This window comes from Bradysia coprophila, assembly GCF_014529535.1.
Source record: "Bradysia coprophila strain Holo2 chromosome X unlocalized genomic scaffold, BU_Bcop_v1 contig_98, whole genome shotgun sequence".
NCBI lineage: Eukaryota > Metazoa > Arthropoda > Insecta > Diptera > Sciaridae > Bradysia > Bradysia coprophila.
The window spans coordinates 821,176-834,867 of NW_023503371.1; the positions used below are offsets into that span (position 1 = coordinate 821,176).

At 34.8% G+C, this 13,692-nt stretch overlaps 1 protein-coding gene across 1 annotated transcript; it reads right to left on the minus strand.

Moving 5' to 3' along the window:
* Positions 1-3,978: 3,978 nt before the first annotated feature.
* Positions 3,979-7,740, minus strand: LOC119070524 (UPF0764 protein C16orf89 homolog). The gene is made up of 6 exons (XM_037174900.1): positions 7,570-7,740; positions 5,457-5,691; positions 5,240-5,398; positions 4,897-5,174; positions 4,677-4,836; positions 3,979-4,338 (listed from the first exon to the last, which is right to left on the minus strand). The coding sequence occupies exons 1-6, from the start codon at positions 7,684-7,686 to the stop codon at positions 4,025-4,027; spliced, it is 1,263 nt and encodes a 420-aa protein (XP_037030795.1). The 5' UTR covers positions 7,687-7,740; the 3' UTR covers positions 3,979-4,024.
* Positions 7,741-13,692: the final 5,952 nt, after the last annotated feature.

Here is a 13,692-nt window from a genome sequence, read left to right on the forward strand (position 1 = left end):
ACCATGAAAACGAGGCTTTGAATAGGTAGAACTCTCTTGGCTCTTGCCAAACTACAAAAGAAATTCTATAGACCCAACAATGGAATTGTTGATCATTAATATTATATAAAATACACAACGATAATGTTCAGAAGCTAAATCTTTAAGAATTACATTCCGAACATATTGTATGCCCCGTCCTCTGTGTACATAATGTGTATATGGACAAGAAGGAAATGTTAACTTTTTATTCTTAGAAATTCTTTTCTTAGAAAGATATTGAGTTACAAATATAGGTACGTATAATATACTCACTCGAAAAAATTGAAAATTGATTTTCGTTGCAACGTTATTTATGGTAGGGTATCGAAAAGGAAAACCGTTCGACACCATTTTCATCTTTCACCAGGCGGCTGTGTCATCTGATAGCGATTGTTGTGGTTTTATATAGTGGCAAAATGTATGTTAAAACCAACGAAGTAAAAGATTTTTCATATGTACGTTGCGAAATAGTCATTTTATCAACTCAATGACGAAAAGTGAAACTTTCTTCGCCCCAATTGAGAAAAGGGTTTTATGCAATGTGGCGATAATGGTTATTTTTGCACATGATATGTATTGTTTCACCGGCCTGTGGCACACATCTAGTACCCAAATAGTAATTTATCACTCGATTGCATATCTATGTAACCAAGTGATGTATCGCAAAAGATGTGATATTGTCGCTAGCAACGCACTCCAAGAACAGGCACAAGAACAGATTTTTTTAACGGTCAAAAAGCCTCTTATTTTGGTACCCGCAGAGGTATTATACCAACATAAAAAACTAAGTTTTTATGAAAAAGTCTGACTACTGCGTCGAGTAGGCCCTTTATTTCAAATTTATTGTTGTGCTTGTTTTGGAGTGTGTTGTCACTAGGCGAAGCCGAGGTTGATAAAAACCAGCAGACAGCTCAGTAATATACAATGTTATACGTAAATCATTAGTTCACAACAATGTTATCACTTTGTATTATCACTTTAAGGATTTATTAGCAAACATCTTCCAGTTTAAGGATTCCGGATTATAATAGGTAGTATTTATGTACTTATATAATAGAAACGTCGTTATCGCTTGTGAAATCAATTGAACTGAGATTATTGGTTCTCCTAAATTACAATTAATTATTATAAAAAATATTGACAACTGTTTGGGATTACTATAATTGTGATTTTGAGACGTTTTGCTTGTTTGCTAAAATTTGATAAAAATGAGTCTTGTTGTTGATCTGCTTGATTTTTATCACAATTTTCCTGATAAGTTTTTCTAAAAGAAATTAGCTTACATTTACGATGTAACTTTTCCTATTCAACTTCACTAGCCAATAAAGCCTCTTACAACTCGATTGTATTATTTTCTTGGAGGGAATAGTCATGGATCAACTAAGCCAATAAAAAAAGGTGAAAAACAAACTGATTTAACTAAGTCTATTGTATGTAGAAGGGTCATTCAACCAAATCATGATTCATGAAGAGGTGTTACATCTCAAGAAAGCTAAAGGATCCGAGGTAATTATAATTAGCTTGTAAATTTTGGCACTGTGACAACACTTGTTGTTATCGATAATAGTATAGTATGTAATATGCTTGTCGTAATGTTGTAAAGTTTTAAGGTGAACGTTTTTGTTTTACTTTCGTCCAGCGTACAATTCATTCTATTGTTTCAAAACCAACTACAAAACCTTACTCCGTGTGAATTACTCCGGAGTACTTTTTTTGAGTGGAAACCATACTTAAATGCGAATCGCAAAATCACGACAGAGTAAAGTTAACCAGGCAGGATTCGACAAGGGACCTGATTGATCTAGTAGCACTATATTTTTTGCGATCAAAATTTTCCAATTTACATATGTCAGTGTTCATTTGAGTTCATTTTCATCCAGTGTATTAGGTCCCTTATTTGACGTTTCGAAAATGAACCGCTCCTGCCTGGTTTATTTTACTCTGCCGTGGCAAAATGCATAACGGAAATGGAAAATTAATAAATGGTTTCAACAGAAAATGCTGGCTTCCAGGAAGCGGCAACTATCGTCCACTGACGCGTCTTAAGCACAAATGGCACAATCTCCGTTTACGAAAAAGTTCTCCGTTTTGCCTCCGTTTACACATAAAAATTCAATTTTGTCACCGTTCAACACACCATTTTCTCTCAAAAATTCATTTTGATTCACTGGCTTTTGGGTAATTGTCTTGTAAACGGGATGAAGCGCTTCACTTTGGTAGCAAACGTCGTTCTGTTTGGAATTTTTCTCCAACACCTGACGAAATTACCTAAAATCAATCGTCCAAAGCGGGTACGTAAATAATTCTTTATCTCAGTCTCTAATTCAATATATCCGCATTCCGCAATCCGTTCCAATAGAATATCGATTTCGTATTACCTAGAAATGTCTTGGAAATTTTTTGGAATTAAGCGATTGCTGCTGAACTTAATCCCATGACTGCGATATATTACATTCACTCTATACAAAACGTGTAAATGAAATGGAAAATTGTTTAAATATTCAATAAACAGACTCGTACGATACGAAGTAGTCGAAAGAGTGTCATTGTTTGGCACTCCCATTGTTAGAAATTTGGATTAATCAAAGAAGCTTTACGTTATTCAAAGAATTTACGATCGAGCGGTGTACCCGATTTGGATGGAGTCGATTCACAGTACATTAATCGGAAAAACAACGTTCGTCAGAAGTTAATGAACGATCTACGGAAGCGATTTCGACTGGAATATCTTGGTCAGTTACTGCAACAAAACTCAACAAATGATTGCCATCCGATACAAGAAGGAGAAATCGTGTTAGTTGCTGATCATGACAAAAAGAACGTCAACTGGCCACTGGGTAAAATTGTCGCTCTTCACCCAGGTAAAGACAGTGAAGTGAGGGTTGTAACTGTGAAAACTAAAACAGGAACATTAGTGCGACCAGTAAAGGGATTGGTTCCGTTAGAAATTCGTTCAAGTGAATTCCGTGGATCATTGGTAACTGGCGAGAAACGAACCTTTTTGGCAAACAACTTATCAACACCAAATTCTCAGTCAACCGATTCAATTTCACGATTGCAATCCGACTCGGCATCGGAAGCGACAATTCGTACCACTCGAATTGGGCGCCAAGTGAAGTTACCATCACGGTACGGACAGTAACGTGGTTTTTTCTGCTCGGTAAAAGCCACTGGTGGGAGTGTTAGAAATTTGGATTAATCAAAGAAGCTTTACGTTATTCAAACAATTTACGATCGAAGGAGCTTTTCATTCCGAATAATTTTATGAATTTCATAATTCTGTAATTTTCACCAGAGATTGTAACATTCGAATTTACTCCAATAAACTATTGTTCTTTTATAAGAAAATCATTTGTTCGATCATTTCCTGCCATTAAAATTTTCGACACCCATTGTGTGGGGGAAAAAAGCCTTCGCAAGTGATAACTTATATCTGATAACTTGATAGAACGTGAGGTCAGAACTCGAAAATGTATATAAAGGTTAGCTATCAATAGTTGATAGCTAGCGCAGTAGATAGTAGAATGCTTCAACGAAGACGCCAACTAGAATAACGCCATGAATCAAATGATTGAATTGTATGTTTCTACTCCTTAGGTTACTCAATATTTGATAGTTGAGAGTTAACATTTGATAGTTTGTTAGCACAAGCGCTGCTTATTAAAATTGATCGTCTCTTCATTATTCAATTATCTGAAACACGGCAGAGTAAAGTAAACCAGGCAGTAGCGCTTGATTTGACTAGGGACCTGAATAATCTAGTAGTGTTCATTTGACTTCATTTTCATAGAGTGCATTAGGTCCCTTATTTGACGTTTCGAAAATGAACCACTACTGCCTGGTTTATCTTACTCTGCCGTGTCTGAAATCAATTTTCACATCATACACAAACTCCTATAACAATCAAATATTTAATAGTTGACTCAAATAGCTAGGATCGGTCCCATCTTTATTTTCGTTTTGCTTTTTCACATTAAAAAAAATTAAGACACTAAGGGAGTTGTTAAGTACTATCGGCTTCGAATAGTGTTTCTGAACAAGTCTCCATCAGATACCTCAAATGCACACCAATGCTACCGATTGCAACACCAGTAAAATGTGTTGAACAACTTTGAGTACCCGCAGCGATTACGTTGTCGTATCGTTTAACTCGCTTACCCTCTTTCTTGATGCCGTAAATTTCTTCAAATGTCTTAGACGCATAATGTTTCGGTGTTTCAAAGCATCCCAGTAATCCTTTACCTTGCCATGATAAGATTGTGCGGAGCCAAGATGGATGCAAAAATTGTCGGAAGCCCGACATTGAGCACACAAGAACTGGTAAAAGCGAGAAGGAACACATCAATAAATTGGAAGGCAACATACAATTATTAAACGTAAAGCTTGTGCAGAATCAGCAACATCTGAACATCTCCAGCTGGTCGACACTGGCAATACCTTTGTATCGAAAACTATTCAAAAACAAGCTACATACAGTGCATACGTTAAGGTTATCTATGTTTTTACATTACACGTATGAATTTTCAATTCTAAATAAGCTCTTGACGAGTGGAAAACCACCCGATTTGCAACTCTTTTTTCGAATGCAACTTTTTTGAGTAATTGGTTCTCCGGCTCTTTTACTGTAGGTGTCATTCCCTTCAAGATGCACTCACCTTGTTCGCAAAACAAATCACGGCGCATAATATTAAATCCTGTCATGTCAATAGTCTGAGCTTCTACGAACATTTTTGCGCAAAACGACGCCATTATGTCGTTGGGATCACCGTGCTTGCTTATCTTTTCCATATATTGTTCGTCGTCAAAACAATTTTTCTAGAAATGTTAACAATTAGCAAATATGATACGCTTGGCAAGCCATTGGTGATCAGTAACCTTTTTCGCGAAAAGCAAAAACAAACTAGCGTGCGCAATAAGATATTCCGAGTACCGTTTCGCTAAAAACAATGTGAAACACTCTGCAGGAACGGTGCAATTATCAAATACACTGCCGATGCATTGATCGGAAAAGTTACTTTCGTTGAAAGTAATGGAACTGTCGTCTTCAACTTCATAACGCTTCAAATCCAGAGCTTCTGTGGTCTGCCAATCTCCCGCAGCAGGCATCTCCCACAGTGTGCCACTTTCAATCCAATAAAGATTTTGTTTCAAACCTAAAAACATTAGCATTACAACAGCTGTGTGTGTGGGTACATCGTAACCATTATTGGTAACTTACGTTCTTTACCGGCCGGCGACTGGTCATTCTCCATCATACTGTCTACAAAATGTCCCACAATGTTATCGCTTATATCCGTCACATTTGTCAGAATCTGCTCCATTTCCGTCCGAATTTCGACCGGTAAAGTGAAACTTTCAAGTATCAGCTGAAGCTGGCCTATTCATGAAAAATTGGCTCTCTTTCCTATTTTTTCAACGAAGAAATTGCAACGAACCTTGTAGAGCTCTTGTACCCACTGCTGCATCCAGTGTCATTTCCGTCACAAAAAGCTGTAAAAATTCCAGCACCCTCCGGATGCTTTCAATAATGCTGTCATAATCGTCGATGTTGTATCTACACTGGAGAGCTTCATGTTTAATCGGCTGCCCTGATGTTTCTGTTAAGATTGGCTGCTCTGATGTTTCTGGTAAGATCGGCTGCTCCTGCTCCTGCATACGGCGGTCCTGCATCTTGAAATGATAACTAATTATTTCACAGTATTTCTGAAGCATGAACAATACGATGATAATTTCACGTCTCGCAGTCAATGACTGTTTTTTGAGATTGTTAAACCGAATCAGCAATGAGCTCGCTGGTAGGACGCAGAGTTACTTTGGTGACACTCATAAAATTTTCCATTTTTTCTTAATGGTGAGAAGAAAATTCGGTAAATTTTACGTATAACTTTAAGACTAGCCCCATAAACTTTGCGTCGCCACGCTTCTAAATTGGCGATCCACGCTACTTTCTATCACCACATGCTTTACAATTGCGCAAAACGGTTAATATGAACGTAAATATTCGTCAACGAGGCTATCGTTGACAACGACAGAAGGGAAACTCTTGAGAGAGCAAAATACGAAAATATGGTAATCATGCGACATTTCTTTATTTTATCACGTGAGAATATTGAGCACTGGAAGTAAAATTCTTTGTGGAAACCTTAGAGTAATTATACCTAGAGAGGAAATTCGCACTACGAAAAGCGGTCCCGACATCAATGTGTATAAGATACATTTACGTAATGATTTACGTAGAGCTTCTACCAACACACTCACATTTGAGATTTCTGTCAAAATATTTATTGACGTTGTTTATCTAAACAGTCTTATGCGTTGAATGTTATTTATTTTTAAATTTCACCGGTGAAACTAACAAAAAATAAATAAAATTGTGATGGTCTACTCCTGTTCTATCAAAGGGTGTATGTCCCGAAGTACTGCGAAGCAGAAAACATAGTTTTTTTTAGTAATTGATGTGCACATAACCTCATTCTTGCATGTTGTCTCCTCAGCTTTTTTTTGACATAGTTTTCCGTCTGATCAAACCGATTGAAAAAAAATGGAAAGAAATAATTCTTCAATTAAACAATCAGCAGTGTTATGTTACAAACACACCAGAGTATATGAAAATCACTTAATGGAAAGTGACATCAATAGAATTAATCACAGATCCACGTGTTGGATGTGGTTGCGTTTTGTCTCAATGTTTGTCTTTACTCTAGCAAATAGGTCGGATCTTCAGAATAAATAATTTAATTCAACTATATCCGTCAATTGTTTATAAAAACAACTTTATTCGAGGGACAGTGAACTATCTATGCAAAAATGACTTTTGTTAAAAAATAATGAAAAATTCCGACAGAATCTGTTTACTTGTCTTGTATACCAAATTTCCAAGCGAATTTGAGATATTGGGGGATCGTAATTTAAGTTAAACGCCATTGTTCTTAATCACAGAAAATGACAGTCCAGCTATCACTTATTTTTGTATAGATTTTTCGCAAGAAAAAAGTAAAAAAAAAATGATTGGTAACTTAATTCAAATTTTATGCGCCGAAATTTGCCCTCTTAATTAAGAGGGCAAACACATACTACCAAACATTTCGTATTTGATGTTGGGACCACATATTTTACGTAATTTTGTTCGAAGTTTCCTCTCTAGTTATAATTACTCTAAGGTGGAAACAATTTCCGCCAGCAGTGATAAATTGAAGAACTTCAAGTGAAATTAAACCAGACTAGCTTCGATGATACGATAATTTTCCCAGATGAATTCAACTGATGACGGGAATCGGGTCACTGTTTTTTTAAACTTTATACACTTTTCCCGACACTCCTCTCTAACAAACAAACTCTCCGAAAAAATTGAATTGGGGGTCAAAACAAGTTGGAGGAACTCTGCTTCTGAATACGACTTATAAAACAAAGTAGATTTACAAACGTCTTTACCACCTTAATAATTGTAGTTTGTTTTCTAGGGGGAATATTGCCTTTTCCTTAAAATTGCTATTCGTTCACACTCTTTTTGGGAATTCGAATTTGTTTTTGAAATTATATAGGTCTTACAAGCATCCTGGTAAATGTTTTCATCGTTCCGAGATTGATGCAAACTACGGCCAATAGTACAGCTGTTACAATCGCGGCTAAAATGTATATTACGTGGCGTTTTAACATTTTTAACATTCGTAGCTCTATTCTTAGTTGAAAATTAGAATCAAACTGACGTACTCTTAAAACTTGAAAAAATTCGGAACGTTATCTGGTCTGTGTTAGGCACGGAGAAAACATAATATTTACAAACATGTTTTCGATTCGTAGAAATACTCGAAATGAAAGAATATTTGTTCAGCTTATTTCCAATTTTGTTGTTGATATGTTTAATTAGTTCTTTATCATCCATCATGCATACAGAGAGAGAAATCTGGAGGTTACATCAGAATTCTACATCGGTTAACAAAAAGGAGGGAGTATTATACACAGATTATAAAGAGACCATCGAAACCTTAGACTAATCATACATACATATACTGATATTGCGTACGATAAAATGTGGTCCAGACACCCAGTTTGTATAAGGCTGGATTTCCATTTACCAAAAAAGTACTCAGTGTGATAGACAAAATTGATTTTTTTCAATTTTTGCTTTGCTTACTTGACTGCTCTGACAACTCGCTCTCTCATGGCTCTCACATGGAGTTCTTTTTGTTGTGTGTAAACCATACACTCAGAAAAAGAAACTTCAGACAATACTCCGGGTATGTGTAAAACTCATTGGTACGGTATGATATACATCATTGACGTATATGATACATGGACAAAGTTTTCTATACGTGGAACACGTTGAAAACGTAGTTACGTATTTCGATTGTCATATTTGTATTGTTGTGATGTACGTGGAATGCGAATAACTTACGAGTGAGACGGAAGTTAAACGCACACCACGTATGTTAAACGTATGTAGTGGATTTGGTCTTGAACATTGAACTTGGATAATATTTATGTTTCTTAACACGAAAAAGATAAACGACAAATTCTTTTTTAGTAAATCAGAGAAATTCTCGTCAAAATACTTTCATTTTTTATGAAGTAGTTTTATGTCGTCATATCATATCTTGCCATCAAGTCGACTTAAATTGAATTATGTTAAAAAACGACATATCATTATTTATGTACTCGGCGTAACTTATACACCACACATGTATATGGCTTTCAAAGTATGCTTCAACAATAAGAAATGTCAACCAACACTACTGTATTGCAACATTAGAAAGATCGTTGGCTTAAGATCCAGAGGTACCCGGTTCCAATCCCGAAGAAGTCGATTTTTAATTTAAAGCATTTGTTACCAATAGCTGCTAAAATGTATAATAACTACTATAAACGGTTAATAATGGTGTCTACGGTCTACGGTAGGTGAATTCAACAAAATTCATATTTCTAAATCTTTGTCAAAGAGAAATACGTCTAGCACGTATTTCATTCGAGCCGGCTGTATACCTTACCACACTTTTTAACAGGGGGCACGAATGATATACGCATAGCATGTAGGATATTTCGCTCAGTGTGCTTAAGACACATTACGTATCAGTAGAGTTTTTCACTAACATATATACGTGTGGTGTTAGGGAATCTCGCGCCGCGTCATTCACAATAACTCACAAAGTGACATCTTCCTTATACAAAATGTGTCAAAATGTGAATTATTGTGAATGACGCGGCGCGAGATTCCTAGCAACCATACGTGTAGGCGTTGAAAATTTTCATCAATTTACACTATCAAATATTACTGGCCATTAAGAGAGCGACATAACGTATAGTGCCAAAATTGACATTAGAACAAAAGAATTTTGTAAAACGGTGATAAACATTTAAAACTACCGTCATTATTACAAATGTCTTGTTTCTCCTCTCATTTCTCCATGAGAGAAGTTGGAAAAATAAGAGAAATAAGAATTTTATAAGGTAACTGATTGAAAGTTGACCTAGTGGAAAAGTGATCTTAAGTTGTCCATGTAAATTTGTATGGAGAAAAAATTATCGGTCAACTCAACATTCAATAAATCGTGATATGTCCTATGACTTTTGTATAGATAGGACAACTCACGATTCAATGTGTTTAAATGTGAAATAGGACCACTCACGATTCATATAGGTCAACTCTGCATTTTTATTAATTCATTAACTTTGTTAGACGAAATCGGCAATAATTAATAAAATTTATATTAATTAAGTAAACAAAAGATAAATCATTAAAATAAAAGTGGTTCCATGTAACATAGTTCCAAAATCGCTGAGAAATTCAAGTTCAAAGTTGAGATTTGTCAAATTTGGTCAACTTTCAATCAGTTACCATAATATGTCGCTGTAGAAAATTTTCGCACCTTTTTGAAACTAGTTTCAGAGCTAACTTTATTATTTAAAATGAATTTTTAAATAATGTTATTATTACAGAGTGTATGCATCATAACAGTACCATATCAAAATAATACCGGCTAAACCGGACCAAAAAGTTATTATTTTCCTCGGTGTGATCTTACGTTGAAAAACTATATTTCTTAATAAGCAAAAAGCACGAGTCTTGTCTTACTCACTCACTACACCAGGATCAACCAGACTTCCATATACAAAGAAAAAAATCATGAGAAGTTCAGTTTTGTATTCTGAAATTTTTGTGAGTGGAATAAGACTGCTTGCGAGGAAAATATCGATATCTATCACTATTCACGGCACAGTAAAATAAACCAGATGTGACTAAGGACCAGAATTATCTAGTAGCCTTCTATTTTGTGAATAAAATTAATTCAATTTTTGTCACTGTTCATTTGAGTTCATTGTCATAAAGTGTATGTCAAAAAGAGTACTATTTCGTATGGAATGGTTATTTACAGTGTGTTTTACACTCTCAAGTTTCAGTACCCTATTTGAGTACGACTTCAAGCGAGTATTAACAAAAACGTCTATATTCACGCCGTAAGTGCGCTTTCTATTTTAAAATATACCGCATAGCAAGTCATTTTAACGCTTAGTTTTTGACATGACGTCGGCGTTATTTTGTGCAACTGTCAGTTGAAAATATTTAAATTTTTGGCAAACCTATGGCGTGAATTGCTATAGTGTGTTTTTTGAATAAATTGTACCGCTTATAGAAAACGGTCGGCTAATTTAACTACTGACGTAGCTGTCAAATTAGTCATCAGTTCATTCTTCATGAGTTTTTGGATTAACTTTTTTGACGACTTCTTCAACCTACTTCCAATCCTTATCGTGAGTAGAGAACTACTATGTTAAAGAATGAAGTATGGTCATACTTAAAAACGAAAATTTTTAGCAGGCGCACATACAACTGAAACCATTACATAAAATTGAATTTTTCATACCTAGGACCCGTCCAATATGAAAAATACTATTCGTACCACGGACTAAAAGTCTTATTGTCTGGAAACTTCTCACACGTTAAAAAAGACTTTTAGTCCTAGGTACGAAATGTACTATTCTACAATTTGTGACAGATAGGCTTAACAAGGATGAGTCTTTCTAGCCCTCCAAAAATAATTAATCGTTTTCCATTGCCCATATATATCGCCGTGAAATTTTAATTGTTTTCTTCATGAACAAATCCAATTTATCGAATCGAATATAATTATACTTACAGCAAAAGTAGTCACCGCCGGCATTTATACATGCAATTCATATTATATCTTCTTCACTGTTGACGTCCACTCTCTCCATAGAAATTAATTTCAATTTAGTTTCAAGATCACGTATGCATTAAAGGGATAATACTCGGGGTACAATATTTCCTAGCAAACACAATTCATGGCATCCATAACTACCTACCCCTTTCCTTTATGTGTATCAATCAATTCGCCACATCTATTTAATTAAATGAAATCCGAAATTAGCCACAAGAGAGACAAGTCATGTAATACACGATAAAAAAACCGATGTATCATCGGCATCATCTTAATCAAAACCTCTTCTTCCACAAACAGTTTCATCCGCTTCTTATTTCTCACCTCAATTTACAACGCTTTCTGATCACCAATGAGCAAAATGAGCCTATAATTGGAAAAGTTTTGGGTCGGTTGAGTTGAGACATGATTAGTTTCTTCTTTATATTTATTGGTTTGTTTATTAAGATACAGCCACAGGGTTGTTATTGCGATTTACCGAAAATGTGCTTTTTGGTAGGTGTATATATGTTTACGGTGTATAACCCAGCATGTGGTGATGATTGTTTTTTGCATTTTTTTTTATTTTTATTTTGTAAAGCTACTTTGAATAATCGGAAAGTATACTATAGAATGCATACATTGTGCTCCGGGAAAATGTTCTTTAAAATGGAAATTTCATAGTAAACTCGAACAGTGGACTTTTTTTTATTATTATTAAACTCAGTGGTTGACATGGATTGTCGCATGAATAGAATGGAAACAGTTCTTTTGTCAATCAAATTTTAAAATGCATCCACTCAATGTATTGACTCAGTTCCCTATAATATTGCGTCATTGTAGTAAACCAAATTGAAATTTTTCTGAAAGCACCGAATAAGCAAACAAAATGAAAATGTGCCATTGTGCTTAAAAATCTGAAAATGCCTGGCATACCTAACCGAAAAAATAAAAATTTCTTGTATACATAAGATTTGTATAATCTATAAGATTACACCAACCCAGTTTCCATAATGGAAAAAGATGTCTGCAAAAGTCGATAATAATGCTCGATTTTTGAATGTATGTATTGAATATGCAATTCGATTTTCTTCTCTTCATTTTTTTCTTCTCCTTTTTCTTTCGTCTTCTTTCTTTAAATTACGTGCCAATGCCAAATAATAACATTGAATGATCTTTAGCAGCATAATTTAACTTCTTCACTGTGTTTATTTTTTATTATTAAGCGAGTATAATAATAAAACGGAAATAATAAAAGATTTTCATTCAATCGTCTTACTTCGTGATTTGCTGCAAAGTTTTCACGTCGACGTTTACATCTATATTTCATGCGAAAAATGTATAGAAACGATTGTGATTTCAGCTTATAACAATACTAGCAGGATTACCCGGACTGTTTTGAAATTGACACACCGAATTGTTATGGTATATTCAATGATTTTTGGTGGACATTGATATCCCTGATCGAAATGGTATTCTTGAGTAGGGGCTGTAAACAAGTTACGTACATAATTTTTCGATATGTTTTTTGACCGCCATGGAACGGAATTTTATTGACTTCTTTATGTCCGAATTTTCAGACCCAAAAAAATGAAATAAAATTTTGAAATAAAACATTTATTGAATTATTGTTTGTTTCTCCATTCTTATTTATAAAGTTTAATTTTGATTGTTTGTTTATTAGTTTGTTTGTTTGTCTCTCTATCCACTGACGGAAAAGTCCGCTATGACCACTGAGGAAAAGTGAGGACGAATGCGTGGAAAAATTGTCCCTTTTATGCGTTGTTTGACGCGTGAATTTTTTTCTATATTTTACGTTGCAATTTTTAAAATGAAAAATTTTAAGACCCAAAATTAACAGGGTCGTGGAAAAAATGAAGTTACATGAAGTAACATTTTCCATTTCACTTTCTCTCTGGTGTTCAGAGAGAAAATAAAGTTACATGAAGTAACATTTCATTTTCTCTGTGTTCGTTTTTTTATTATGTTACAATTTAATGTGTTACAACATATTTTTTATAGTTCTCTAGATCTTTCCGTTGGCATGAATGTATATACCGCTTAAAATTGTATGTACCTTTACCACTGCTTGGTGGGACGTGACGAATGTTGACAATTTTTGTACTCCGTTAGCATTTGCATTGCACTAAGTCTTCCAGGATCGAAACAGTGATAGATAAAATCTTTATTTAAAAGATGTTCTGCTCCTATTGGAGTTGCTATTAACACAGAATTCATAATTTATTTATTCAAAGCGAAAAAAAAGACTGCTCACATACGGCGCAGTCAATAAAAAAACGATCTTTTCAATCAACAAATATTACAATAAATAAAAATCATCCGCTCTATTACTTCCTAAAGTTCCAAGAATACATGCCGCATTGCCTCTTTGTATAGCAATAGAAATTTTCTGCAACAGATAATCTTTGGAACGTGGCTCCCCTGATGCTCTCTTCATCAACGATCCCAACTTGTCAATAAATTTCTTTGTTTCTGGACCCATGCAACCTAATGATTC